Source organism: Nannobrachium achirus (genome assembly GCF_963921795.1).
Source record: "Nannobrachium achirus genome assembly, chromosome: 13".
NCBI classification, from domain to species: domain Eukaryota; kingdom Metazoa; phylum Chordata; class Actinopteri; order Myctophiformes; family Myctophidae; genus Nannobrachium; species Nannobrachium achirus.
The window spans coordinates 25867351-25893935 of record NC_137833.1 but is presented as its reverse complement, the minus strand read 5'-3'; the positions used below and the strand labels follow the sequence as shown (position 1 = coordinate 25893935).

General features: G+C 43.6%; 1 protein-coding gene across 5 annotated transcripts in view; it reads right to left on the bottom strand.

Moving 5' to 3' along the window:
- Window positions 1-1476: 1476 nt before the first annotated feature.
- Window positions 1477-26585, bottom strand: part of ehbp1 (EH domain binding protein 1) — a 226204-nt gene continuing 201095 nt past the window's right edge. For all 5 annotated transcript variants that reach the window (XM_080740474.1, XM_080740475.1, XM_080740472.1 and 2 more), the window contains exons 21-24: window positions 23093-23192; window positions 18586-18659; window positions 4433-4547; window positions 1477-2789 (exon numbers count right to left, since the gene is read on the bottom strand). In XM_080740474.1, the coding sequence (XP_080596600.1) occupies window positions 2699-2789; window positions 4433-4547; window positions 18586-18659; window positions 23093-23192 (380 nt within the window). In that variant the 3' untranslated portion in view covers window positions 1477-2698. The remainder of the gene's footprint in view (window positions 2790-4432; window positions 4548-18585; window positions 18660-23092; window positions 23193-26585) is intronic.

The window sequence follows — 26585 nt, the reverse complement described above, 5'->3', positions numbered from 1 at the left end:
AAAAAATGACATTGATTCGTGTAAATGTATCATGAAATCTTAACTAGCCTATACTGACGAAAACATTAAATAAAAAACAATAATTTGATAGTCGGTTTTAAACAGGATCTGTGTAGGCTATGATATAAATAAATAAATCAGCATTTAAAATGATAAATGTATAGCCTGCACTTAATTGTGTAAACTAAACGGGTGTCAAAATAGAATCAGGGTTTCAAATCTGTCCTGAGGAGATAAGAACTGAAATAATTCGTTCTTGGCAGTTTATAGAAAACATTTAGAATGGCACGCGTGCACACAGCACAGGCACCCTGATGCACAATTATATACAATCTACAATCATTATATACAATCATAGCCCTTTGACGGCGTTTAGAGACACGGACTTCCACTGATTTTGTTAAAGCTATATCAAACAAAACGTCCTTCGGCCGGCTTGTGCCCGTGCGCCATTACGCGCGGGCTTTATTCTCCAGATTATTATAAGCGGCCGTCTATAATAATAAGACAAACTAAAACAAAGCGCCTGGGGGGGATAGATGGATGTAATATGGACATACAGTCGATCCCAAGCAGAGAAGCGATCAGCAAATTAATTTGAAAGTATTAGAAAAGCCGGGGGAGGACGTCCGCTGTCAAAAGCTATTTTCCGTATTTAATCGGGGGGATGCTGACTGTGACCGGGTAGCTCTCTCCATGCGCCCCCCCTCCCACACCTCCCCCCACCCCCCGCGTATAACCGACCGAGGGAAAACATCTGCTCCCGTACAAAGTGATTTCTCTAATCTTCCTCATAAGGGAAACGGCTCAATGTGCGGACCTCAAAGAAAAAAAGAAAAGAGAAAAAAGAAAAGGGAAAAAAGAAAAAAAGGAACGCAAATTTCTAATTTATAAACACGCATAAACCGCATGGGAATTTAACAGAGCGGCGAATAATAAGCATTGCTAAAAAGCTCACTGGTGAAGGAATAGTGCACTTAGCCTATATGTTCCACTGCTACATGGGGGGGGGGGGGGAGAATTGAATATCAATAACTTATGTGTGTGTGTGTGTGGGGGGGGGGGGGGGGGGGGGGGGGGGGAACTTCACAAGAGTTCGAGAGGGATTTCATTGTGGCTAATTTACAGACAAACATAAAATGCTAGTATTTTTCTTCTCTTTTCATATATTATACATAAATATTCAGTAGCTTATGAAATTATCCATCATGTAAATAGCATATCCAATACTATTCCAATTTTCAAAACATCACACTATTCACATTAAAACATAATACCAAGTCGACATTGCAAAAGCAACAAAACCATTCCCCACGAAAAAAAAGGCCTTTTGTGCTTGATCAAATCTCCTTGTACCATACAGGCCTATTGGATTTCAGAGGCCTAAAAGCATTAATACTTTTATTATTCAAATAGCACAGACATCTGTATGAGTATGAAAGCATAGGGACTTTATTGAAGACTCGGGTTATGACATTGGAATAAATAAAACTGATAGATGGTCACACGGAAGGACAGCTGCACAAAAAAAAAAGTGGAACTAAAGAGACGTAAAATGAAAAGCAAAATGGTGTTTTCCTCATCTTTCAGTATACAATAAATACAAATTTCTCAAGCAGAAATGCACATGGTCGTGATGGTAGTTCACTCAATACAAGCAGCTCTTCAGGACAAACGGCAATAAATAATATGTCTCTCTTTTTCACGTTCAACTGAATAAATCCAAGGAAAGAGATGGATTTGTTTTTGTTTGTGATGAAAATATACAACGTGACAGCTAATAACCCAATCCTCTCATCTTTAACCCCCCCCCAGCACTGAAATGTTTGGTAAACCGCTTTCAAGCAAAAGAAAGAGAGAGAAAAGACTTAATATGAAAAAGTTAAGATTCATGAACTGTATTGTGTTCCCCTTTTAAGATATCTTTACAAGTAGAAACGTTTGAAGTTAAGTAATTAAAAGATACAAGTCAAGTAATGAACGTATAGCTTGAAAAGGCTGATATCGTAATAGTGTCATTTTTTTTTACTTTCCTCTTTTATTTTTACTCTCAAAAGTACAAATGAAACGTCAAACAGCATCTGTCCAACGGGAAGGGAAAGAGAAGGGGAAGAAAAAAAATCCCCGGTAGCAACAAACTTTTGCTGTACCTCAAACCTAATGGTCGTCTCCTGTCCTCGTCCAATCTCGTTCAAACATTCACGGAGAAGTCTGTGTGCGTCTCCTCGCCATTAAAACTCCTCATGTTGATATTCATTCATGTGAGTTTATCTATTTTCTCATGATCACAACGTTGGGGGTTTGCTTTGCTTAGAACCCCCTGCTATAGGCTCATCTGCTACTTTATACATCACATAGCTTTTATATTACATACAAGTACCTTTTCCTTGGTAAAGCAAGAAAAAAAAACATAAAGATATAGCATAATGTATGTCCATATATATATGTATGTCCATATATATATATATATATATATAAAATTGAAAACTGGGCCAATTTCAGTCAGTATAAAGTTGGTATAATTGAATGAGCCCCATGAATCCATGGGGGAGGTTGACCAAAATAAAAAATAACTGGATATAGGGTTCAAATATATCCAATGGAAATGTCTAGGATAACCACTATGAAATAATAAAATAATCTTAATAATAATAATACAATTCCTTTATGGTTGTTTTTGTGTTGTTGTAAATAAGAATCACTGAAGGACACACTTCTCCTCTTTCTTGGCCATCTTGCCTTTGTTCTGCTCCAGAGTTCTCTCCAGGTGCTCGTCCTCCTCCTCGGCCCTACAGGAGGTCAAAAGGTCAAAAGGTCAGAGCTGTATGAGAGTGTGTGTGTGCATAGCGTGTGGGTGTGTGTGTGACGGGAGAGAGAGGGAGGCATCACAGGGCGATCTGAAGATGACAGGTATGGAATAAAGTGCCGCCGCAGCTAAGCCTGTTTTATACTTAGTTGCGAGCCTTTGTTGTGCAAGGGAAACAGCCGATCTACAAGCTCACAGCTTGTGAGCCTGTAGCTGTGGGCTATGTCCGGCGTGCGACACGGCACGCAACCAAGTCTAAAGCAGGCATTGCGGATGCCATGCCAATGGGAGGAGAGTACTAATGCCAAGTGGTGACCCCCGAGCTCTGACCCTTCACCCAGCCCTGGCACACCATTGGCAGACTGTGCTGCCAGTCTGGATGAGATCCCGCCCCATGTGCAGCGGAGCGGAGCAGAGCTCCTGTCCCGCCCTACAGGTGTGAGTGGCTGCCATGTGTGTCGCTGGAGGACTTCCTTTAAACCTGGTCTGGAATGCAACCTGCATGCGCTGCAATGTGCCCTTCCTCTGCTCTGACTCCACTCCTACGTCTATGGTTTCTGCGGGCGCCAAGGAAACCCAAGGCCTTCCGAAAGGTTAGCGGTGGACTTACCCGAGGAGAAGAGGGATATCCCTATTCCTGACTGACTTTTTTTATTTTTGTCTTGTCTCTCTTTTTTTCTTTTCTTTTTTTGTTTTTTGTTTTTGTTTTACACAGATGTTTATCCAACGAGACATTTTCAGTGAGTTTCAGTTTTGGTTCTGTCATGTTTTACTTATGTCATGTTAAACCACAAGAACCAAAAAAAAAAAAAAAAAAAAACATATCAGTGGATACAACAACCATTACATGTTTGATTTATTTTCTATTCCAGTTAATTTGTAGCATCTTTAGTCTGGTTGCCCTAACAGGGAAACAGACTAAAGATATTCGAGATAAACTTTATTTGCCGCGCTACTCCTCCCAGTTTTGGTGACACGCACTTCTTGGGCCATATGTCAAATCGACCGGCTTCATCGGGAATCGTGTACTTGCATATTTCTAATAGATGCATTATATAGTTTAATTTACATATTAATTTTATGTATTAGTGAATACATTTTCTCCATTGACTTGAATGGGAAAAACCTTTCCCAAATATGGAGATGACTGACATCATAGACCACAGTGGACTGACACAGTATTTCCATATAAGGGCATTCCAAGATATGGGCTTAATATCGATGACATCAGAGATCTCCATGTACTGTATGGGCATAAAAGGGACAAGGACTGACACAGAGATCTCCATAAATGGCCATTAATTTATTAGTGAATTAATATTCCCCATATTTTATTTGAATGGGGAAAATTCAAATGGCAAGACGGAATTCATTTGCAAGTGTGACTCGCGTCACAGTAACCACACTTGCATCTTTCTAGTTTTCTGTCACTCCTTGATCACTTTCCCTGTTGTTAATGCCTAAATTGGCATGTTTTTCTTTCTAAACCACTGCATTCCAAACCATGAAAATCCCCCACAAAATGAAACCAAAGCCTGTCAGTGCTGTCACTCTGACAGATGAATGGAGGACAGAAGGACATGTTGTATGTATCGGGGACAGAGCTGTGGACTGACGGAGACTTACTGCTTCTCCTGAGCGTCCAGATCTCGGACCAGCGCATCCCGTTTGTTGACCAGTATGACCAGTTCATCCAGTAGCAGCTGCTCTCGTCTCTTCTGAGCCTCCGTCTTCTGCCAGTCTGCAAAGAGCACACGTAACACATTTGGTCAATTTTCAAAGTATACATTCTGGATTCTGAGTTTCCAGAAATCAGGGTTAGTACCACCTCCTGCATCTAAAACAGAGCCGTAGCATGTAGAATCCAGAACCTGTGAAATACGTTACACAGCACAGCACGGTTCACTTAGTTTTCTAACAGTACAAGAAGGACAAGACAGGAGGGAGGGCATGCCACACAGGTACTGAACTGGATCTGAACACGTGGTCCGCGCAAGAACGTCTTGAGCCACCAGGGCACCCCCAAACGCTGTTAGATTCAGTCTGTGACTGTTATGTCTCTCTATGTATGTGCCCTATAACTCCAGCCATTCTGACAAGTAACCAACCATTGTTTGTGGAAGTACTGTTCTATTCTCAAGAGAAAATAAAACTCAAATTGTACTGGTGAAACATTTCAAAGTGTCAGGTTTAGTTTGGGAACTCTTATCAGTCACTGAGACTGTCTCCTATCTTACGACCACATCCCCATTAGCAGCAGGCAGGTGTGCTTGAAGTTGACTGCATTTGCAAATGTACATGTAAATACATGAAATATATATATGAAATATGGGGCGCCTGCTGGCCTACTGGTCCGGGCGAATACCACTTAGGCATTGCCACATAGGCATGGATGCCTGGCGGCATCGCCGGTTCGATTCCTGATCCGGACGACCTTTGCTGCATGTCACTCCCCGTCTCTCGCCCCATTTCCTGTCAGTCTACTGTCCTATCAATAAAGGCATAAAAGCCCAAAAAAAACAAATCTTTGAAAGAAATATATGAAATATATATATATATATATAATATAGCACCATCATGGAATAAAAACATTGTCCCAAATTGCTCTGAGATGGACCTCTTATCTTGACGCTGATAAAGGTTTTTGAGGGTTTTTTTCCCCTTCCACCGGGACAGACGAGTCTCTGAGGACGAGGACATCCTCCTGATGATCTGGATGTGTCAGAGCGGCTGACAGCTCCTCAGAACGTGGAGCGGCCGGTCACGTGTCGGAGCACATGCTTCATATGAATATTGACACGCCTTCAATGACAGCTGTTAGAGTTCGTGGACAGCCTGACTGAATTAACAGCCACTGTTTGGGTCCTGTGTTCACTTCCTAATGCGCCTTAGTGCACTGTCAAGACATGTTGATGTAGAATCAGAATCAGAATCAGAAATGCTTTATTGTCACACCTTAAAATACAATCACAGTAAGAAAAGGGTGAAATTCATTTGTCAGTGCTCCTCGGACTTACAGCAGTTCATTAGTGAAAAGTCATAAATTAAAAGCATTGTCACATAATAAAATCTAAAAAGTTGAATAAAAGGATACTTTAAAAGTGCCTTAATACTAGCCGCAAAAATAAAAATGTCTATTGTAAGGATAAAGCAGTCAGTTCCCTGTCAGGAGCAGTACGACGACTGTTGTAGAGCTATCTGTCAACACCATCACTCATTACAGCTGCAGGCTCCCCCGTGTGCACAATGCTGGGATATTGGTTTAAGCTAATATACTGAAAGGATGTACGTAGAGTAAAAGTGCAGCTATATAATAATATAGTGCTATTATAGGTCAATGCAAATCAATAAGCAAAATGTCTGTACAGAAAGAATCCTTGGTACTAGTTTAATTCTGGGAAACCTTCTGTCTGAGAATTCTCTTAAATGGACACTGGATTTTCCTCTGCAAGGTCATGATTTATTTAGGCGTAGCTTCACACAGTTCAAAAAAGACACTGCGCCCGACTTTAGTCGAAATAATTAGTATCTGTGTATAGAAACGCTAACCGCATGGTAAACGTGTGATTTCCTTTCATTTAACTGATAGTTAAAGACCTGCTCTTCTTAGTAAAACAAACCAATCACAGCAAATACATGTCATTTATAAAAATGTAAAATAGATATTCAAAGGGCCGTTCACACAAAGCTCTATAACTATATCATTCACCACTTGTTTTATAACGTTTTCTTTATAGTAACAGTCATCATGCTTGGTGTATAGATCCACAGAATGTAGAACTGCATTTAGAAGCCTGCCTTAAAAAGAAGAGTTTCTTGTGACCCTACTTAGTAAAACAAACAAATAGTTGAGCCTTTTTACACCCCCTGACTACTGTCATTTACTTCTCCCTCTGTCTTTCCAGGAAGGGGACCAACAGGGTCCAGATGGGACCCCGGGTCCAAATCCCCTCAGCCAGCCTCGGTCCCCTGGGGGGTCCTCCTTACTCCCCTGGGGCTCAAATATCCGCCTGCCCCCCCACCCCAATCAACTCCAGATAAACCAAACACCAGGACACCCCCCTCAATAGATTACCACAGCGATTCCCAAACTCTGGTCCGGGGGCCCACTGGCGGTGGTTGATTTAGTTGGCCAAAACTATGACGAAAAATGTTAGTCGACTACCTTTTTTCACAGACGAAAACTTATATTGTAAGGCCGCCAAATCATTGAAAAAAGAAAGAGTCAGTCAAAATGTACTTAAAGTACCAAAAGTAGAAAGTATACCCATTATGTCCCGTTTCACACATTTTCAAATGTATTAAATGTATAAAGATCTTATGAAAATAACAGCTCTACAAGCTCACAATGCATCACATCGCGACACATTGTGAGCTTGTAGATAGGCTATTTTCAAATGGGGTTGAAGTGACTAATGTATGTTTAGGAATACAAATCTAATTCTATAAAGTAACTAGTAGCTAAAGTTGTAAAATAAATATAGTGGAGAAAAAATTGGGATCCGAGATGTAGTGGAGTAGAAGTAAAAGTATTGGAAATTGGAAATACTCAAATAAAGTACAAACACAAACACAAAATTGTACTTAAGTAGAGAACTTAAATAAATGTTACTTTACACCACTGCGTGTGGATCACTGATTGGGCCTTTAACCACTTATGCCCTACTTGACACTTCATCGGCAGTGTTGTGTGAAAATAGCCGATCTACAAGCTCACAACACGTCACGTTGATGTGCTGTTTTTGTTATGTTTCCGCCTATAATGACATGCTGCCTGACAGAGAGACGCCAGGCTGAAAGACAGTGGTGGAACAAGTAAAACATTATTTTACTTAAGTATCAATACTGCAGTGTAGAAATACTCTGTTACAAGTAAAAGTCCTGAATTAAAAATGTACTTGAGTAAAAGTACAAAAGTATTGGCATCAAAATATACTACAATTACCAAAAGTAAAAGTACAAAATGTTTTATAATAGCTCACAATGTGTCGCGATGCGACACGTTGTGAGCTTGTAGATGTAAGTTTTATAATATAATCATTTATATATGCTAAGTAACTAATAACTAAAGTTTTCAAATAATTGTAGTGGAGTAAAAGTACAATATTTGGATCCGAGATGTAGTGGAGTAGAAGTAGAAGTATTGGAAAAACTCAAGTAAAGTACAAATACCTCAAAATTGTACATAAGTACAGTACTTAAGTAAAACCACTTAGTTACTTTCACCACTGCTGAAAGGTACAAAGTACAGTGTAGCGATAGAGCCCGTCAGGTTAGCTCCACTACAAATTTCAGAAGACGCAAACCAGTAATACAGTTACTGTTAAATAATGTAGAGTGAAAAGGTCTTATAGCGCTCAATGTTCTGTTGCTGATGAAAAGGCCTCCACTACGTCCCAGAGTGAAATCAAACATGTGATTTTATGTGGCGTATAGGGAACGTTTAACTACCACCCTCCCTCCTCTATCAATATTTAACCACCTATTGACTTGAGAAGAAAAGGAATGTTGTAAAATGTCACTCCCAGAATACACAGCGGCTTTATTAAAAATAAATATTTCACCCCTCGTTGGGTTAAATCGCAGTGGTCAGGCTGTGTGAGTGTGTGAGTAGGAGACAGTGTGTGTGTGTGTGTGTGTGTGTGTGTGTGTGTGTGTGTGTGTGTGTGTGTGTGTGTGTGTGTGTCACGCTGGGCTCAGTGTGTTTGTCCTGAAAGGTCTGTGCTCTCTCTTCATTGGCCCCAGTCGATCCTTTGAAGTCGACCACAGAGCGAAATGAGCACAGTTCCAATATTTGGCTCCGTCCTCTCCTTTCTCTCGTTCTTTGCCTCCCTCGGTCTCCTCTTGCTCGCTCTCTCGCTCTCCCCCCTATCTCTCCCAGGGAACCAAATTACTCTCCTCTTCGACGCACTCCCGCCATTAGCCTTTGTAGTGCGAGGACTAATACTTCAAATATGCCAAAAATGTCTGAATGGGTTTTTGATGTATTCAAAAAGACAGGGTGAGAACCGGAGGCTGTGTTAGAGAGGCTACACGGACGTAATGACATCTGAAGCCTCAGATTCACACGGCGCGAGTCTGTGCCCGCACTCCATACCTTCACTATCCCACCATCCTCGCCTCAAACAAGGCCCGCCCATCCCAAGGTGGGATGGGCCCTGGCCTCACAGGAAGGTAAAAAAAAGAAAAAAGGACTTCCTGCAAAACCACAAAAAGAAACAACCCAAACTTTCCCCACTTTACCTCACTGACTCCTCTTTTCTCCCACCCACCCTCCTCCTCTCCCTCCCTTCATAGCACACCAGAGAGGCAAAAGGCCAAAGTAGTCCTGAAGGGACGGAATGAGGGGGTCCGGGAAGGGGGGGGGGGGTGCTAAGCATGTAGCTGTCAATCACGTGCAGGCGAGTCCCGCCCCCCTCGTTAGGAAGGTAAACAATAAAGAGGACCGATGAGAGACCAGAGGGGAGTACTGGAGAGCAGGGCAGGCTGGGTAACCAGACACCCACGAGAGAGAGAGAGAGAGAGAGAGAGAGAGAGAGAGAGAGAGAACTGAATTGAGAGAGAGGACACTCACACTAAAGCCACCTCCTCCTCAATTTTAAAAAGGGGAGGAGAGAAAATGACGGGGATAGAGAGAGAGAGAGAGAGGGTGAGAGAGAGACAGATAGAGATAAAGAGAGGCAGGGAAGGAGAGAGAAAAGGAGAGAAAAAAAGAGAGAGAGGGGGCGGAGGTTAAAGACTGAGCGCCTCAGCGAGTGACGGAGGGAGGGAGAAGTCTCCCCTCCTCCGCCTCTGTGGGTCCTGGGTGATCACGTTAGAACTCACATGGTGGATGCTGCTTATTCAGATGTCCCGAGCCGTGCGCGCCAACGGTAACCATGTGAGTCTGCACAAGGCACACAAGAATGCGCTGGTTCAAATCCCCATGAACCCCCACCCCCCCAGCCAGCCCCTCACATGCTAAATTTATTCAAGAGCGCAAGCTGGTCCAAAGCCCTCCTTTTTTTGGTCAAAAGCAAAACAGAGAGAGAGTGAGAGAGACAGAGAAATACACAGAGGGGGAGAGAGAGAGAGAGAGACACACACACACACACACACACACACACACACACACACACACACACACACACACACACACACACACACACACACACACACACACACACACACACACACACACACACACACACACACACACACACACACACCAATGCACACACCTGCAATGTTTCCACAACTTTATAGAGGTTCTTCACCAGACCCATCAGTGAATGACATGTAGTCACCCCAACCCAATCTATTTTATTTTTTACCTCCATCCTTTTTCTCTTGGTTTCTGTGGATTGGCCCCTAAAGCTGGTTTTGGCCGAGAGCCAGGTAGAATCAAGAGACATAAGAGTCACTGCAGAGAATTGTGTGTGCGTGAATGTGCATGTGTGTGTGTGTGTGTGTGTGTGGGGGGGGGGGGGGGGGGGGGGGGCTGGTTGTGTTGTAGCTGCAAACCCACCAACAGGGACAGTAACAGCGATCAGCCTGAGCCTACAGTATGCAGTCATTTTCATCAGCTGTCCCTCCATACACTAACACATGGTTATAGGCCGCAGCTAACGTCATGTTAGTTGTACAGCACTTGTTTGGAGAATAAGGGCGTAGGTATGCTGCAGGTATACCAGAGGTTCGGGACGCGGCCGTCACATCTGGAGTTTGGCCTCACGCCTATGTCGAACCGACCAAATATGCCCATATATGGTGATCTCCATATCGGTCACTCCTCGTCCCTTTATGCCCATATATGGAGCTGACTGATTTGTTTGCACCTGATGCCATGACAACAGAATCCTGTGAAAAGTCCTGGACAACTTGTTATCTAATGTTCCAGCCAACTTGCATTATCCCCCGAAAAGGAAAGGAGCTGAGTGGGTACATCATCAAGGAAAGGTAGCTGGGTCGGTACCAAGGCCGGACTGGGACATAATTCGGCCCTGGCATCTTGGCCCAGACCGACCACAACCAGCGCGAACTGAACATAGAAGATCTACAAGCCCACAGCATATCGAGGCAGCGGTGTGTTGAGGGCTTGTATGCTGTTAAATGTTTGGTTGGGATTCTTGGGCCACAGTTGCCTGTGATTGGGCTACTAGGCCAGTATTCAAATGATAGACAAGCGAGTGGGCCAATCATGTGATGTCTCTCTGTTCTGTGGGCCGGTGCTACTGAAGGATTGGCCCTCTCCACGTAGTGGCCACCTAGCTCTGGTCCATCGCGTCACCTCCAGTGACGCTCTGACAGACCCGTCGGCAAATGACTAGACCGCGTTTTCTCAGCCCCTACCAGCGCTCAACTTCAGTGAAAATAAACAAAACTACTTCACTACTTACCAAACCAAAGGTAGTTTTGCGTTGTTGAAAGTCTATTCTCCGCAGTGGTGAGCCCCTCAGCACCCCACCCACTCTGTAAAATACATTATTTTTGTCATGAAATAAAACGCACCCACCTCGAGCCACCCAGCGGCCACCGCAAATACAATGGTTCACAACCCGGAAATAAGCGGCGGTCGAGTTGGATGCACTTTATTTCATGCCAAAAATAGTGTATTTTACAGAGTGGGTGGGGTGCTGAGGGGCTCACCACCGCGGAGAATAGACTTTCAACAACGCAAAACTACCTTTGGTTTGGTGAGTAGTGAAGTAGTTTTGTTTATTTTGACTCAAGTTGAGCGCTGGTAAAAAAAACGCAGTGAAAACGCGGTCTATTCATTTGCCGACGGGTCTGTCAGAGCGTCACTGCAGGTGACGCGTTGGACCAGAGCTAGTGGCCGCCCAGCCCAGAAATGACTAACTATGACTGTAACTCGAACTATTTTTTGGCCCACAGGCCCACTTGTATAGTCGTCAGCCCACCGGGCATATGCCCGGTATGCCAGATTCCCAGTCCACCCCTGGTGGGTACATCATCAAAAAGGAAAGTAGCTGGGTGGGTACATCATCAAAAAGCGTCTGTGTGATAGGATTCCGCGGTGCACCTAATCAATCAGGGTCTCTGGCACAGCCCTCCGTCGCCAGCGCTTAACAAAGCCCAAATAGATTTACAAACTGGGGGCGGAGGTGGAGGCGTGGGCGGGGTTGGTTGGAAGGTCTGCAGTCGGAGGAGGTGGTGGGTGGGGTGGGGGGGATAAGCTTCTGCATAGGATTACATATTGATTTTGAACATATAAAAAAAAAACAGCTTATCATATCAAACCGTAACAGGGAAAAACTCGGGGACCCTAGCTATGAATAAATCCTTTTTAGACGAGGGGAGAGGGCGTCCACTTCCAAACACACAAAAACGACACATACAAACACACGCACACACACACTCACTCACCGGGAGCCAAGGCACGTGCGCGCGTGTGTGTGTGTGTGTGTATATAGGTGTGAATTGGTAAGCAGATAAAGAGGGCATAGAGGATCCATTTAGAGGCAGCAGGGAGATGAGAGCGGTGGCATACAGATGGCATTTTCCAGCCTGGCATTACACCAAGCAGCTACAAGGAAAGGGCGGAGCTTGTCGTAGGGCCATGCCCATAAATGACATCAACATCCATTTAACAGGCTGTGCCTCGCCTCTTTGCCAGGTCTCAAACAATCTCAAAACCAGTTTTATTGGCCATGACCAATTTGAATATATACAAGAAGTTTTGCTTTGGTATTTGCTTTTCATGTAGACTCAGTCAACATCGGAGATATAGTGAGGCAATGGGAAAAAATGCCACCTAAAATGTAACTAAAATTTTTGTATCCCATTTTTCACCCAGTTCCAATTGCCAAAGCTGTAATCCTGGGCGCTGCTCTCCCTCTGCCAACCTTAGCTCATGCTTCCTTCAGTGCATGAGGAGTGAGCAGGCCACTTCATATCACCAGACAGGGGGGGAGCTTTCCCGATTGGACGTAGCAGTTCCTTTCTCCTCAATCAGGCGCCCCGGCTGGCCAGGGGGAGGCATTATAGAGACCAGGATTACTGCATGTTTTTTTGTGAGGGTACCAGGAGAGACACAGGGAGAACATGCAAACTCCACACAGAAAGGCCCCTTCGCTAACCCACCTAGACTATGGGCACTGATGATACAGAGTAGAGAACACGCCCTGCGCCCCTAGCGTCCTCTGGCGGGAATCAAACCCAGAACCTTCTAGCTTTGAGGCGACAGTGCTACCGACTGCGCCACCACGCCCCCCTAAAATGTAATAAAATCCCTTAGATCAGGAGGCAACATTGTCCTCTCTCTCTCTCTCTCTCTCTCTCTCTCTCTATATTCTCTCTCTCTATATATATATATATATAATTGTTTTTAAATGAAATTACACATTTGGTGCAATACTATGTACATGTACACCAGAGGCTTTTCAGGCTCCCCAAATTAAGATTTTAGATGAGGGGGCAGTGTTTACAGGTAGACTTAAAGTTATTTCATTTCTGCAGGATATTTATGGCTTCTCAGAAAGCTCTTTCACACAAGTCCTTGGAAGGCAGCTTTGTGTGACTCAGTTTGTGGCAAGTATATGTAGGATGATATAAACGGAAAGAAAGAGGGGGAACGTGTGTGTGACTGTGAGCAGAGACGTACAGTATATATACAAGTTCTGAGTGAACCTGGCGATGCGACCAGATCTGTTTCAAATTTTCAAGCAAAAATAAGTCAAATTCTATAATCCTGGTGTGCCCTGGATTATTCGACACAGTTCATGATTCTTGCCCATCGGACACCCAGGAGGAGCACTATATATATATATATATATATACACACACACACATATACAGTGTATATATATATATATATATATATATATATAATTCGTTCGAAAAAAGTAAAAAATAAGTGACATTAACAACATCTGCAGGGTACAGCAAGCACACATCACACAACTTGGTGGAAGTCGGATGCTGTCTGTTACCACCTTGTGTGAGATGACTGAAACCTGGCTAAACACAGAGGCAAATGGACTTTTGCCATCAATGCAATTTCCACCGTTTTGAACCCGAGCTGTCTGCCGAGGAATGAGCAGGCTCAGTGAGGCCTACCAAGCTGCACCAGTGGAATACCAGCGTAGCGAACGGCCTGAGATGGTTGTAATCTTGCAGTTCGATTGCTGCAGATTATCAGTGCGTCAACCTATTAGAATCACCAGGAAAACTCAATAAAAGGCAGATGAATAGAAAAACCAGACGGGAGCAATCAACCCAGAGCTGGGTGTCTGTTCTTCTCCTGCTTGGCTGGGAATGTCTGACGCCCCTTCCCCCAAACCCCCATCGCCCCGCCTCCTGCCTGGCCCAGTTCGCCCTCCTCAGCTAATTACAATTGATTTATTATGGACCAGGTAGCTTATCAGTTGCCCGGTGAAATTACCATGGCCGTATGTGTGTGTGTGTGTGTGTGTGTGTGTGTGTGTGTGTGTGTGTGTGTGTGTGTGTGTGTGTGTGTGTGGGTGTGTGTGTGTCACTATAATGTGTGCGTGCATTGTGAAAATGTTTTTACCGTGACTGTGTGTGGTGTTGTATGTGTGTGTGGATGGGGTGTGTAGGGGTCCGATGTCGAATGTCAAAATCAATTAGCATTGATTGCCAAAAGGTTCATTTTGCCAAAGAGGCCGGCGTCGAAGGGGATTAAACTTGCCTGGCGCCCCTGACAACTTTGATACCTCACAATGGCTGACGTTTTCCCCCCGATCCGTGGTATAACTAACAAGCTCTCAATAGTATAACTACAGGTTTCAGTTTTTTTTTAACCCTTTCCCTCCTCCTCTCTCAGTGTTGGTGAGGCTAGATTTCAAATCAGGCATCCACTGTTGAGGCCTGGCAAGGAGATAGATAGCATTGATCAAGTATCAGGGCTGCTGAGATCCTTTGAAATAAAAAAATAAAAAAGCTCTGCGATCTTAATCCTTGTCAAGGAGCGCTGCCTAGGAATTCAAATTAGCCTGCTCCCGGCTAACAATGAAGGCTACCTAATGTCACACTAGTATGGAGGAATTAACTAACAAACAACAACAACAACAAAAACATATTGGAGATCCCTGATGTCATCAATATTAAGCCCACATCTAACAGGGGCATTAAAAGGGATTCTGTTATGGATCTCCATATATGGGCATAAAGGGATTGTATCCCAGTAGGAGAACCACGCTAACAGAAACCATATAGCCAAGACAGATGGGGGCGAAGTCGCTATAGATTACCAGTAAGACGCCTAAGGGCGAAAAGCGACTTCGCCCCCATCTGTCTTGGCCATTTATGGTTTCTGTTAGTGTGGTTCTCCTACTGGGATACAATCCCTTTATGCCCATATATGGAGATACCATATATGGGCATAAAATGGATTCTGTTCCCATGACATCACAACATACAATCCCTTTTATGTCCCTACATGGAGATCCCTGTCTGGACCAGCCACACCATTGTGAGGTAACCTGTTTATGCCCATATATGGAGATCCCTGCTCTGAGTATCTGACATCACTGTGATGTCACAGTGATGTGTCAGGGGAACCACAGAGTCAGGCGTTATCCCTGCCCTCAGTATCTGACATCACTGTGATGTCACCTGTGATGTCACAGTGATGTGTTAGGGTAACCATAGTGTCAGGCGTTACCCACACATTTACGGACATGATGTGCCGGTTCTGACCTACGGTCACAATTAATTATATTAGTATAAACTTATTTTCGCACTTACCAAGAGCATAATGGTTGTTGGTGGGATTACAATTGAGCAAATAACAAAATTACAGTTATAATTAAATAAAGAACATTAAACAGATGAACTAACTGCCACAATACGTGGCTTTTTCACTGCATTTAACTCATTGACTGCCAAGGCCCGAGTTTCACGAGTTATTACAGTAGTCCCAGGCTGCCACAGCCCGAGTTTCCCGAGTTGGAAGCCATTTTGAAAAATAAATTAAAAAAAAAAATTATAAAAAAAATTATAAAAATGCCTCAAATGTATTAGGCATGATCGCAATTTGCGAAATTGCATGTTTAGCCCCATAACAAACACATCTTTCAAAATGTCAAAAATGGCTGTTTTGTCTGACTTTGAAGGCTTGTATCTCATGAATGCCTGAACGGATTTCCAAGCGGATTTTTTTGTTTGAAAGCTGTTAAAAAGTACTACACATATGGTGCATGATCTAGGCATGGGCGTGCACGATCCGTGCACTAAAAATTGATCCGTGCACTAGAAATTTAGGAAGGTGGCAGTGTTTGTTTTGTCTGACTTTGAAGGATTCTATCTCATGAATGCCTGAACGGATTTCCAAGCGGATTTTTTTGTTTGAAAGCTGTTAAAAAGTACTACACATATGGTGCATGGGCGTGCACGATCCGTGCACTAAAAATTGATCCGTGCACTAGAAATTTAGGAACGTGGCATCCTGGTACTTGGCGGCCATCTTGAAAAGGGCATTCAATGAGTTAAGAAAGGTTCCATACCATCACAGACCAAGCCTCAACTGTTCCTAAGGACTCATAATGCACTGATGATGTTGCAACCTACAAGCATTACTTATCAAAGACAAAATATGTCTTCCCTCCGCAGCATGGCGGGGAGAACAGGGTGAAAGTACTTCAAGTTTCAACACACCCCAACAAACACACAACTCCTCTTGGCTCAAACCTGCTCTCATCTACACACTCAGAATGATGATGATGAATGACTCGTATTTCAGACACACCTTGGCACACACACTCACACACCTTTCTATTATTATACTTGTGAGGACATGAATATTTTAAGATGCCTATTTTGTACAAATATTTTGCATGCCATTTTTAACCCTAAATGGAAATAGCCGATCAACAAGATCACAATGCGGTGCAGTGTTTAGTTTAGTATGTGAACGGTCACAGCTTGACCGTATCGGTCTGGTTCTACAGATGGGGATCTCCATGTATGGGCATAAAAGGGATTATGTATGATGTCAGATGTCATATACGTCATAGGTCTTTCACATGACGAATAACTGAGTAAGCATGTTAGGGCTCTCACAGCATATCTCCATATAAAGTATGTGGATCTCCATATATGGGTACCAGGGGTCTCCATATATGGGTAACTGGTCGCTCTGAGGCATCTAACTAGTGTGTTATGTTTTGTGCACGACACCGGCACGCAACTAAGTATAAACCTGGCAGAACCACTACCCTAAACCTAACCTCTAAATGCATATCTACCATCCTAGACCCTAAACCTAGACTCTAAAGGCATAATCCCAACTCTAATCCCAATCTAAGTATAATTGCAAACCTAGCTAAAAACATAATTTGAATCATGACATCTACAACAGTATTTCTCCTCAAGGAAAATAGTCCTCAATGCTTACAGTATTTTTCAAATTCTACAATAATTGTGTGGCCTCACAAGTATAGTAATAAGAACACACACACACACACACACACACACACACACACACACACACACACACACACACACACACACACACACACACACACACACACACACACACACACACACACACACACACACACACACACACACACACACACACACAGAAAACATACGCATACAAAACGTTAAAAGGCAATGGTAGCCAATCAGGAGGGAATATGGGAAATGGGACAGATCCATGTTGATGACTAGCCCCTCTCGGGACCCCAAAATCACCTCTTTTTGTATTTTGACGTCGGTGAATGTGGGGTCCCTTGCTTGTAGATTGGGTCTCTCTGATACGCAACGCTACCACTGTCTGGTCTCGGACGAATACAGCGTCGCTCAGATGTTGTTGAGATTGTTTAAAGATACCCAGAACTGCACTAGCAGAGCGCGGAAACGTGTGCGAAGCGCCGCAAATCGGCGATGCCGTTAAGTATCATTAATTTATCTGTGAAAATTTAGCAGCTTTTTCCAAACTGTCTCTCGCTTCCTCGTTACGTCACATATCCCGCATCCCTGCGGTGTGGTTGGCTACGTTCCTGCCTCTGATCTATCAGAGACAGGCTGACACTACCAGCTAGCCAAAAGACGCCGTGGGGAGGCGGGACATGTGACGCGAGAGACAGTTTGGAAAAAGCTGCTAAATTTTCAGATAAATTAATGATACTTAATGGCATCGCCGATTTGCGGCGCTTCGCACACGTTTCCGCGCTCTGCTAGTGCAGTTCTGGGTATCTTTAAACAATCTCAACAACATCTGAGCGACGCTGTATTCGTCCGAGACCAGACTGTGGTAGCATTGCGTATCAGAGAGACCCAATGGACAAGCAAGTGACTGTATTTACCGTCATCAAAATATAAAAAAAGGTAAATTCAGAAACGTAAGGGGCTAGTTGATGACATGACTTTAGAGATACTGTGTCCTGCTTTGCGTGAAAATCTGTAGGATCAGTGTCCAAAAATGTGCTTTGCAAGAATCGGCCTCATGGTGGCACTAGAAGAGGGCCATGTGAGAAATGAGGGGTGGAGGTTGTGGTTTGACAGCCAAGAAGTGTGTTTACAAAGTTTGGCATGGTGTGACGTGACGTGTGACGGACAGACAGACTGAATGACAGCCGGTGGAGGTTTTGATAGTAACTGCGACCTGATGGTCGCTATCAGTCAGTATTATGGAGTCACAAAGCCCTGACATAATATACAACAAACTATTCTTATGAACACCGGTTGATACTGTGTGATGCAGAAGTGTGTGTGTCTGTGTGTGTGTGTGTGTGTGTGTGTGTGTGTGTGTGTGTGTGTGTGTGTGTGTGTGTGAGTGAGTGTGTATGAGTGTGTGTGTATATTGCTCTTACCTTCAATAGCTAGCATAGCTCTCAGTTCTCTGTTGAGCAGCTCAAAGCGTCTCTCCAGATCGTGTTCTTTCTCCCTGCGGCAGAAAAGAACAACAACAACGTTCATCAATATGTTAATGGTTAATCATTAAGCACTTAAAGAAACCTGCAATAAACATTGATTCAACCACTAGTCAAGGACCTTCGGCTGGCCTCACATTAATCCACTACATTTACTACATAAATGACCCCCCCCCCCCCACACACACACACACACACAAACACGTAGAGTGATCTACAAGTTCATGTGCAACGCGATGTGTTTTGAGCGTTGTGGACCTGCTATTTAAAAAGAAGAAAATAGGGGTGCCAGGGTTAATGCGGTTAAGACATTGTTCTTTTTTTTTTAAACAAATCAATATGATAAAACATTGATCAATTAATGCAGTGACTTGAACTAGCATAACTCCTGAGCAGTTGGCACTGTAACTCTAAAGTCTAGTAGCCATATTAGCTGGTGATCCAGAAAGTTAATTTCATGCCCTGTATAAACGTCTATATACTGTATTATGATGTGTGCACCTGTGTTTGTATAGATGCTCTCTGTGTGTATATGAGTGTGTGGAAGCGGGGTGTCGGGCATCGTCACACAAATTCAATTCCTGCCTCTTTCAGTCGTATTGGAAAATGAGCTAATTCTGCCGCTAATAGAATTTGTCCTTCAGAGGAGCCTTTTTTCCTCTTCTCCGCCACAAAGACAGAAATGAAAGGCCTAATAATCAGCCCCCTCTGTCAATTGGCCACTTTAAAGCCTCCCTTTTTCCACCATATAATGTGATTATGAATACTTCAATCTCTCCTTCACTCGTCCCCTTTGAAATCCTAACAGCCGCAAATGGAGAAAAAAGCAGTGTGTGTTATTGTGTGTGTGTATGTGTAATGTCTGTGTATGTGTGTATCCCACCGTGTTGTGGCTCACCACACACAAAGAGACTAGCAATGGAGTTATGATCGCTACAATTGTATTGATTTCATATTGAGTCTGCATGTAAATCAATGTGGATACAGAGTGACAGAGAGGGGGAGAGAAAGAGAGAGAGTGAGAGAGATGGAGTGGTGAAGCTTGGCTGTCGTATAGATTGTATTCAGTTCATCTTATTTCATTTTTTATGATTTTTCTTATCTCGAGTGTTTTAGCTTGCTGTTAGCTTGTTATTTTGTTCGTTTTGATGTTCCCATAAGACAGGTTTTATTGTAGATGCCCCCCCCCCCTTTTCATTATTTCACACAGAAAACAATCAGCAGACTAATCTGCCAAGACAGATCCTGCTAACAGCAGAATCTGTCGCCGCTACAGCCTTAATTATTAGTAGGAAAAACACAGGAGCACCTAGATACATTCAGTGAATTATTCCAAACCTTTATTTGTTACATTTTTTATCATCATTATCAAAAGTCTGTATTACAACCTTCTGAAGTCAGAGTTGCTTGAAGTCCAGTGGGAAGTTTCTGAAGTCAGTTATGATTTGGGGTTCTATGGCATCTGCAATGCTTTTCTTTTTTACACAATATATATTTTTGAGCGGTGGTCACACCGTCTCCATAGCGTGGCCGTGTGTGTAGGTATGTATGTTTGTGTGTTAGTTTGTTTGTATGTGGGTGGGTCTGTATGTAGCCTCAAGCCTGTGTAGTACCTTTTCTGCCCACACATGTTAAGGGAGGGGCGCTGTTGTCCAGGCCACACACACACACACACACACACACACACACACACACACACACGGGGGGGGGGGGGGGGGGGGAGAACCACCGCTCAGTTCACACAGGTGTGATTTTTGAGCGGTGGTCACACCGTCTCCATAGCGTGGCCGTGTGTGTCTCCGTGTATCCGTGTATGTGTCCGTGTAATGCGTGTATGTGGGTGGGTGGGTCTGTATGTAGCCTCAAGCCTGTGGTGTAGTACCTTTTAGGCCCACACATGTTAAGGGAGGGGCGCTGTTTTCAGGCCAGGCCAGGCCAGGCACACACACACACACACACGCACGCACACACACACACACACACACACACACACACACACACAGGGAGGAAGGGGGGGGGGGTAAACCACCGCTCAGTTCACACGGGTGTGATTTTTTAATATACATATATTATTGGATGTTTTTTTTTAAATGCTTTTCATAACCAAAACTGTTAGGCTACATCAACATGTTGCCTGCTGACCAGTGTTTTGTGCTATAGTATAAAAGTGTAAAATATTCCATTGCACAGTACTGTATGTGCTGTAGGTACTTTAGGACCTTAATGGACATGGTACTGACTGCTTCATACATTTACACATTTTGATGTTTGAGAGGACTATTTCTGTGCCATACCTTTTTAGTGCACAGGCTTTGATTTTGAATTTGAGAAAGTACTGTAGGAAGCATGCATTTCAATGTGTTCTGTGTGCGGGTCCCTGGCAGGGTCCTTTTGTGAAAAGAGTAATAATAATAGATACCTATTTCCTCCCGCGAGGGAAATCCAGTATTTTCAGCCCAACCCAGTTGATTCACTGCCCACAAGGAGCGCGTGAGCAATTAGGGGTTAAGAGTCTTGCTCAGGGACACACATCGACATTGCTACCTGGAATCGAACCTGGGACAACCATGTTTGTATGAATTAAATGAAATACAAACCAATGGACGAGATGTAGAATTCTTTCTGTGGTGTGAAGGACCAAAACCACTCAAATCTCAGAAGTAAGTAGCTACAAAAGGAGGGAGATGGCATGTTGGGGGCTCAGCCAATAAGGATTCTCTGCACACACATCAATTCCTAGCCTAAAAGATTGAATGGGTGAAGTGGTCCTTTAAAGGACAACTTTGTTTTTTTTTACAACAAGGGTTCATATTTTAGATTGTAAAAGATGAGTGTTAAAATGTTTTCATTTACTGCTTTCTATCGTTTAAGCCATTTTAATTATTTAGATTTCAGTGGAGAGGGGCATGCGTACAAGTGGCTAAATATGTCTTTTTAGACACAATAAGCTCTTTTCCCAAGATGCACCGCAATCATTCATGGGCAGATGTAACTTATGGGGGCTAGTAGTGTTTCTGTAAATAGTAATCGCCGGCTTATTGTGTCTGAGCTAAAACATTTTAACACTCACATTTTCTTTCTCTAATTACAATCTAAAATATGAACCCGTGTTGTAAAAAAAAAAAAAAAGTTGTGCTTTAATGTTTTCCATTCAAACGGTCAACCGTGTTTTGTTTTTGTTTTCTTTAGGTAATTTTACTACACTCTCATACTATCCAAACCTCCACCAGCCGTCAGTCTGTCTGTCTGTCTGTCTGTCTGTCCTTCCTTCCTTCCTTCCTTCCTTCCTTCCCTCCGTCACGTCACTCATCACACGTCACACTTTCCCCCTACTCATATCTCCGCCACCGTTGCCCCGATCCATGCCAAAATTTTCACACAAACTCTTTGCCTGCCAAACTACAACCTCCAAGGACCCCCGGAGCCCCAGGGACCCCCAGGTCCCTGGGGGACCCCCAGGTGTAAAAAATGACCAAATGTGCAAAAATGACCACCCCAACGGGGCTGCTCACAGGGAATTCCCGGGGACCACCAACTCCTGGTGCTCCAGAACGGATGCAAAAGTGGTGGCGCCCCCAGTGGAGGACCCTCTCCACTGCAGCTCACATAAAATGCCTTAACTCGGGCTAGGAGCGACCGGGAGAGCCGGGACCGGTACCTATTCGTCCGCCTCGGCGGCGCGGAGACCCCACCCCTCATTTCTCACATGGCCCTCTTCTAGCGCCACCATGAGGCCGATTCTTGCAAAACACATTTTTGGACACTGCTCCTACAATTTTTGCCCTAAAATCACGCAAATCGGTACACAGTATGTCTACACTCATGTCATCAACTTGGATCTGTCCCATATAGCGCCACCTTCAGGCCGATTTTTTAAAACACATTTTTGGACACTGCTCCTACAATCTTTGCCCTAAAATCACACAAATCGCTACACAGTATGTCTACACTCATCTCATCAACATGGATCTGTCCCATATAGCGCCACCTTCAGGCCGATTTTTTAAAACACATTTTTGGACACTGCTCCTACAGATTTTGCCCTAAAATCACACAAATCGCACAGTATCTCTACAGTCATGTAATCAAAACGCATCTGTCCCATCTAGCGCCACCATCAGGACGATTTTGGTAAAACAAACTTTTGGCCTATTTGTGGAGATAAGCGACCAACGGTCGCTTATCTCCCGATTAGGGAGTCTTACTGGTTTTACAACTGTGGCCCCCTGCCTAATCTAGTTGAATACCCCTGACCTAGGGGATGGAGCGTACTGAAAAGGGGAGGAGCTAAACCGAGTTCCTGTTTAACACGGAAAAAAAGCAGGTTGTGCCCCCGAATGGGTTGCCAGATTATCAGACTGACCAAGCAAACAGACAGCAGTGTTTAATTGTGTGTGTGTGTTTGCGTGTGCACATGAGTGCAACAGCGTGTCAGTCAGTTACTTACAGTAGAGAGAGTTGGTTCTGTCGTCTGATCAGGGCATTCTTCTTATTAACCAACATGAACCACTCTTGCATCATTGACTCTTCTTCCTCCTTATTGTTACCTAGAGAGAGAGAGAGAGAGAGACAGAGAGAGAGAGAGAGAGAGAGAGAGAGAGAGATATTTGGTTACACATCTGGTAAGACACCATTCCCATTAGGGCCGGGATGGGCGATATGGAAAAATACAATATCACAATATTTTCCCAAGCTGTATCACAATACACAATCTTATCACAATTCTTTTTCATGTTGGTTTTTATGGTTATTTTTCAAGTTACTCAACAGTACAACAAGGTAAGGGACAAGGTAACAAAAACTAAAAGAAAAAGGAGTAACCAGTGGTCCTCAATGTGGAGTCCAGGGACTCTCTTCGTTCCTTTTGGGAGGTCTAAATTGATCCTTACAAGTATTTAACTCTGACAGAATACAAATTAAAGACTGTATACCGTCAGAGTTAAGGGGAGACCTTGACATTTTAAAGTTTGAGAAATACTGATTTAGACAAAAATGCAGGTTTAAATGAATTCTGCAATGAATCTCTGTATTAACAATTCAACAGGATTTTTTAAAATACTCCCTCAATTGTATCACGATATATACGATATCTCTGAAAAGGCATATCGTGGAGACATTGTATCAACGATATGTATCACCATATCACCCACCCCTAATTCCCATGATCAGAACCACTAAGATGTTGAGTTGTTGCTCTTGTTTAATGGTTGTGACATACAGTATATCGTTGTCGTGGAAACTTTGTATGTCCAAAACCTTCCTTTTTTTGTTATTTTAAAAACTATTTAAAAATAGCCGATCTATAATAGATCTGCTATTTTCACTACTTTTGTGCGACACTTTCTTATGAAGTAGTGCTTTCATTTACGAGAAAAAACAAACAAAAAAACATACTGTACAAATGTGAAACTTGGAGATACAAGGTTTCTGCCTGACAGTGACGATATGAACTTTGTAACATCCATTATATAATTAGAGAGAGAGGTCAGTCAGTCAGTCAGTCAGTAGGTCAGTCACAATGCATTTCCACCTTTATCTCTTCAGCAACTGATCCCAATTTTCACATGGCATTGGCCATTAGCATTATACAGACGCTGACGGAGCCCGATTTTCATTTTTCCCAAATTCAAGCTATTTATTAGCGTTTCTTCACCACTTCTGTACAGCACAGCCTGTTCAGCTCAGCCTGTTGTCAGGGTTACGGTCTGTTCCTCCAGGCCATGGGATCCCATAGCCCCACACACACCTCTCTCACAGTTAGGAATGTTGCAGTGAAGAGACACACATTCTCTCTCTCTCTCTCTCTCTCTCTCTCTCTCTCTCTCTCTCTCTCTCTCTCGCATGGGTCATGCATGCACCGGGTCATCTTCCAACGGGTATGGAAATCATAAATACACTCCTCCATGGGCTGCTCCTTACATTATGATGCTCCCACATATTCTCACGCACGCACCAGTTACAGTAACTTTCCCCACAACCCACACATATTTTGGAGCACATATCTTTGTACGGGTAAGGTCTAGTATAACTAACTGCAGAAGTCAAACACCAGAATATGTCAGTAAACGACATCATCAGATACACGCTCATGTGTGCCTTTTATCCCCTCCTTCTCTCCAAACAGTGGCTGCAGTAACATTATCGTCTTCTACTGAAATAGTATGGTACGCACAATGCTAAGCTAGCTACTCATAAGAGATGGTGTGCTCTAAAAAGCGTTAAAAATGCATTTGAATTTCATCTCGATTTTAAGTTCTTAGTCAGTATTATAATGTGCCTAACAATACTTTTACACAAACTCATACATGCACAGGTTAATACTCTGGAACAAAGCCAAAATGAGGAAATAGATTACACACACACACACACACACAGGCAAGATAAATGCAGATAAACATACTCCTACTGTACCCACAGAGCTTAAAGACGTTTAAGAGATGTTTGTGTGAGACCGAGTGTGTGCAAGTCAGGGGCACATGTTCCAACATATGCTTGTGTAAACACGTACACACACGTACACACACACACACACACACACACACACACACACACACACACACACACACACACACACACACACACACACACACACACACACACACACACACACACACACACACACACACACACACACACACACACACACAGTGCATTCCCGATGTCAATACGACTCCTAGCGGAGCCTGGATTAGCTGAGCGATTACCGTCGAGCTGCTTTACAGACTGGAGTCTCTCTCACTGTTAGGGCAGCACATATCCCTCACACATCACTCAACCTGAGCCGTCACACAAAAAATATAGAAACAGCTTTAACACCTGCCGACAGTTAATGTTGCACTACACACACACACACACACACACACACACACACACACACACACACACACACACACACACACACACACACACACACACACACACACACACACACACACACACACACACACACACACACACACACACACCACACACTCAACTTAACACCGGCTGACACTCAGTGTAATGCAGTTTATACATCATGCACACAGTACATATGCATGCATGCACTTACATGCACTTGCACGTGCACACAAACACACAGTACAAACACAGGGACTCGTGAGTCGTGCATGTGCATCTGCACTGCCACATGGAAAGTGGCTCAGCAGCCATAATGCCACTGGGAGATTTTTTCCCCTGGACAATGATCGAGCTTGCCATGATCGAGCCATGATCAAGCTTGCTAATGTCAATAAATATAATGCCATTAAGCATTAGTAAGCACGAGGACTAGTCAACAAACAACAAGGTAAATAGTCACAGAGTGCAGAGAGAACGATATAGAAACTCGAAGAAACTTGGATACCAGTTCCAACCCTGCAGCTTTGACTGCAATGGGGAATTTAATTCACAGTTTAGGACCCAGGAGGGACAAAGTTGTGTGTGCAAAGTTTGGCATGGATATGGGCAACGGTGCCGGAGATAAGAGTAGGGCCAAAAGTATGACGTGACGTCACGTGACGGACAGACGGAGGGACTGACTGACAGACAGCCCGTGGAGGTTTTCATAGTAATTGCGACCGTCAGATCGCAATAAAGCAGTCACTATCTTTACACTTGGAATAAAGGCTACAGGCTGGGTTACAAGAAGAATACTATCCGAGCACGGCTGTATAACATCAACTATTGGTTGATTGGTTATTATGTTGGTGGTTGCAGTGATACAGTTTGATGATAATCAAGACCCCCTAATCGGGAGATTAGCGACCGTCACATCGCAAACACAAACTTTAGAAGGCAATCGTAGCCAATCAGGAGGGAATATGGGAAATGGGACAGATCCATGATGATGACATGACTTTAGAGATACTGTGTAGCGCTTTGCGTGATTTTAGGCCAAAATCTGTAGGAGCAGTGTCCAGAAATGTGTTTTGCAAAAATCTGCCTGATGGTAGCACTAG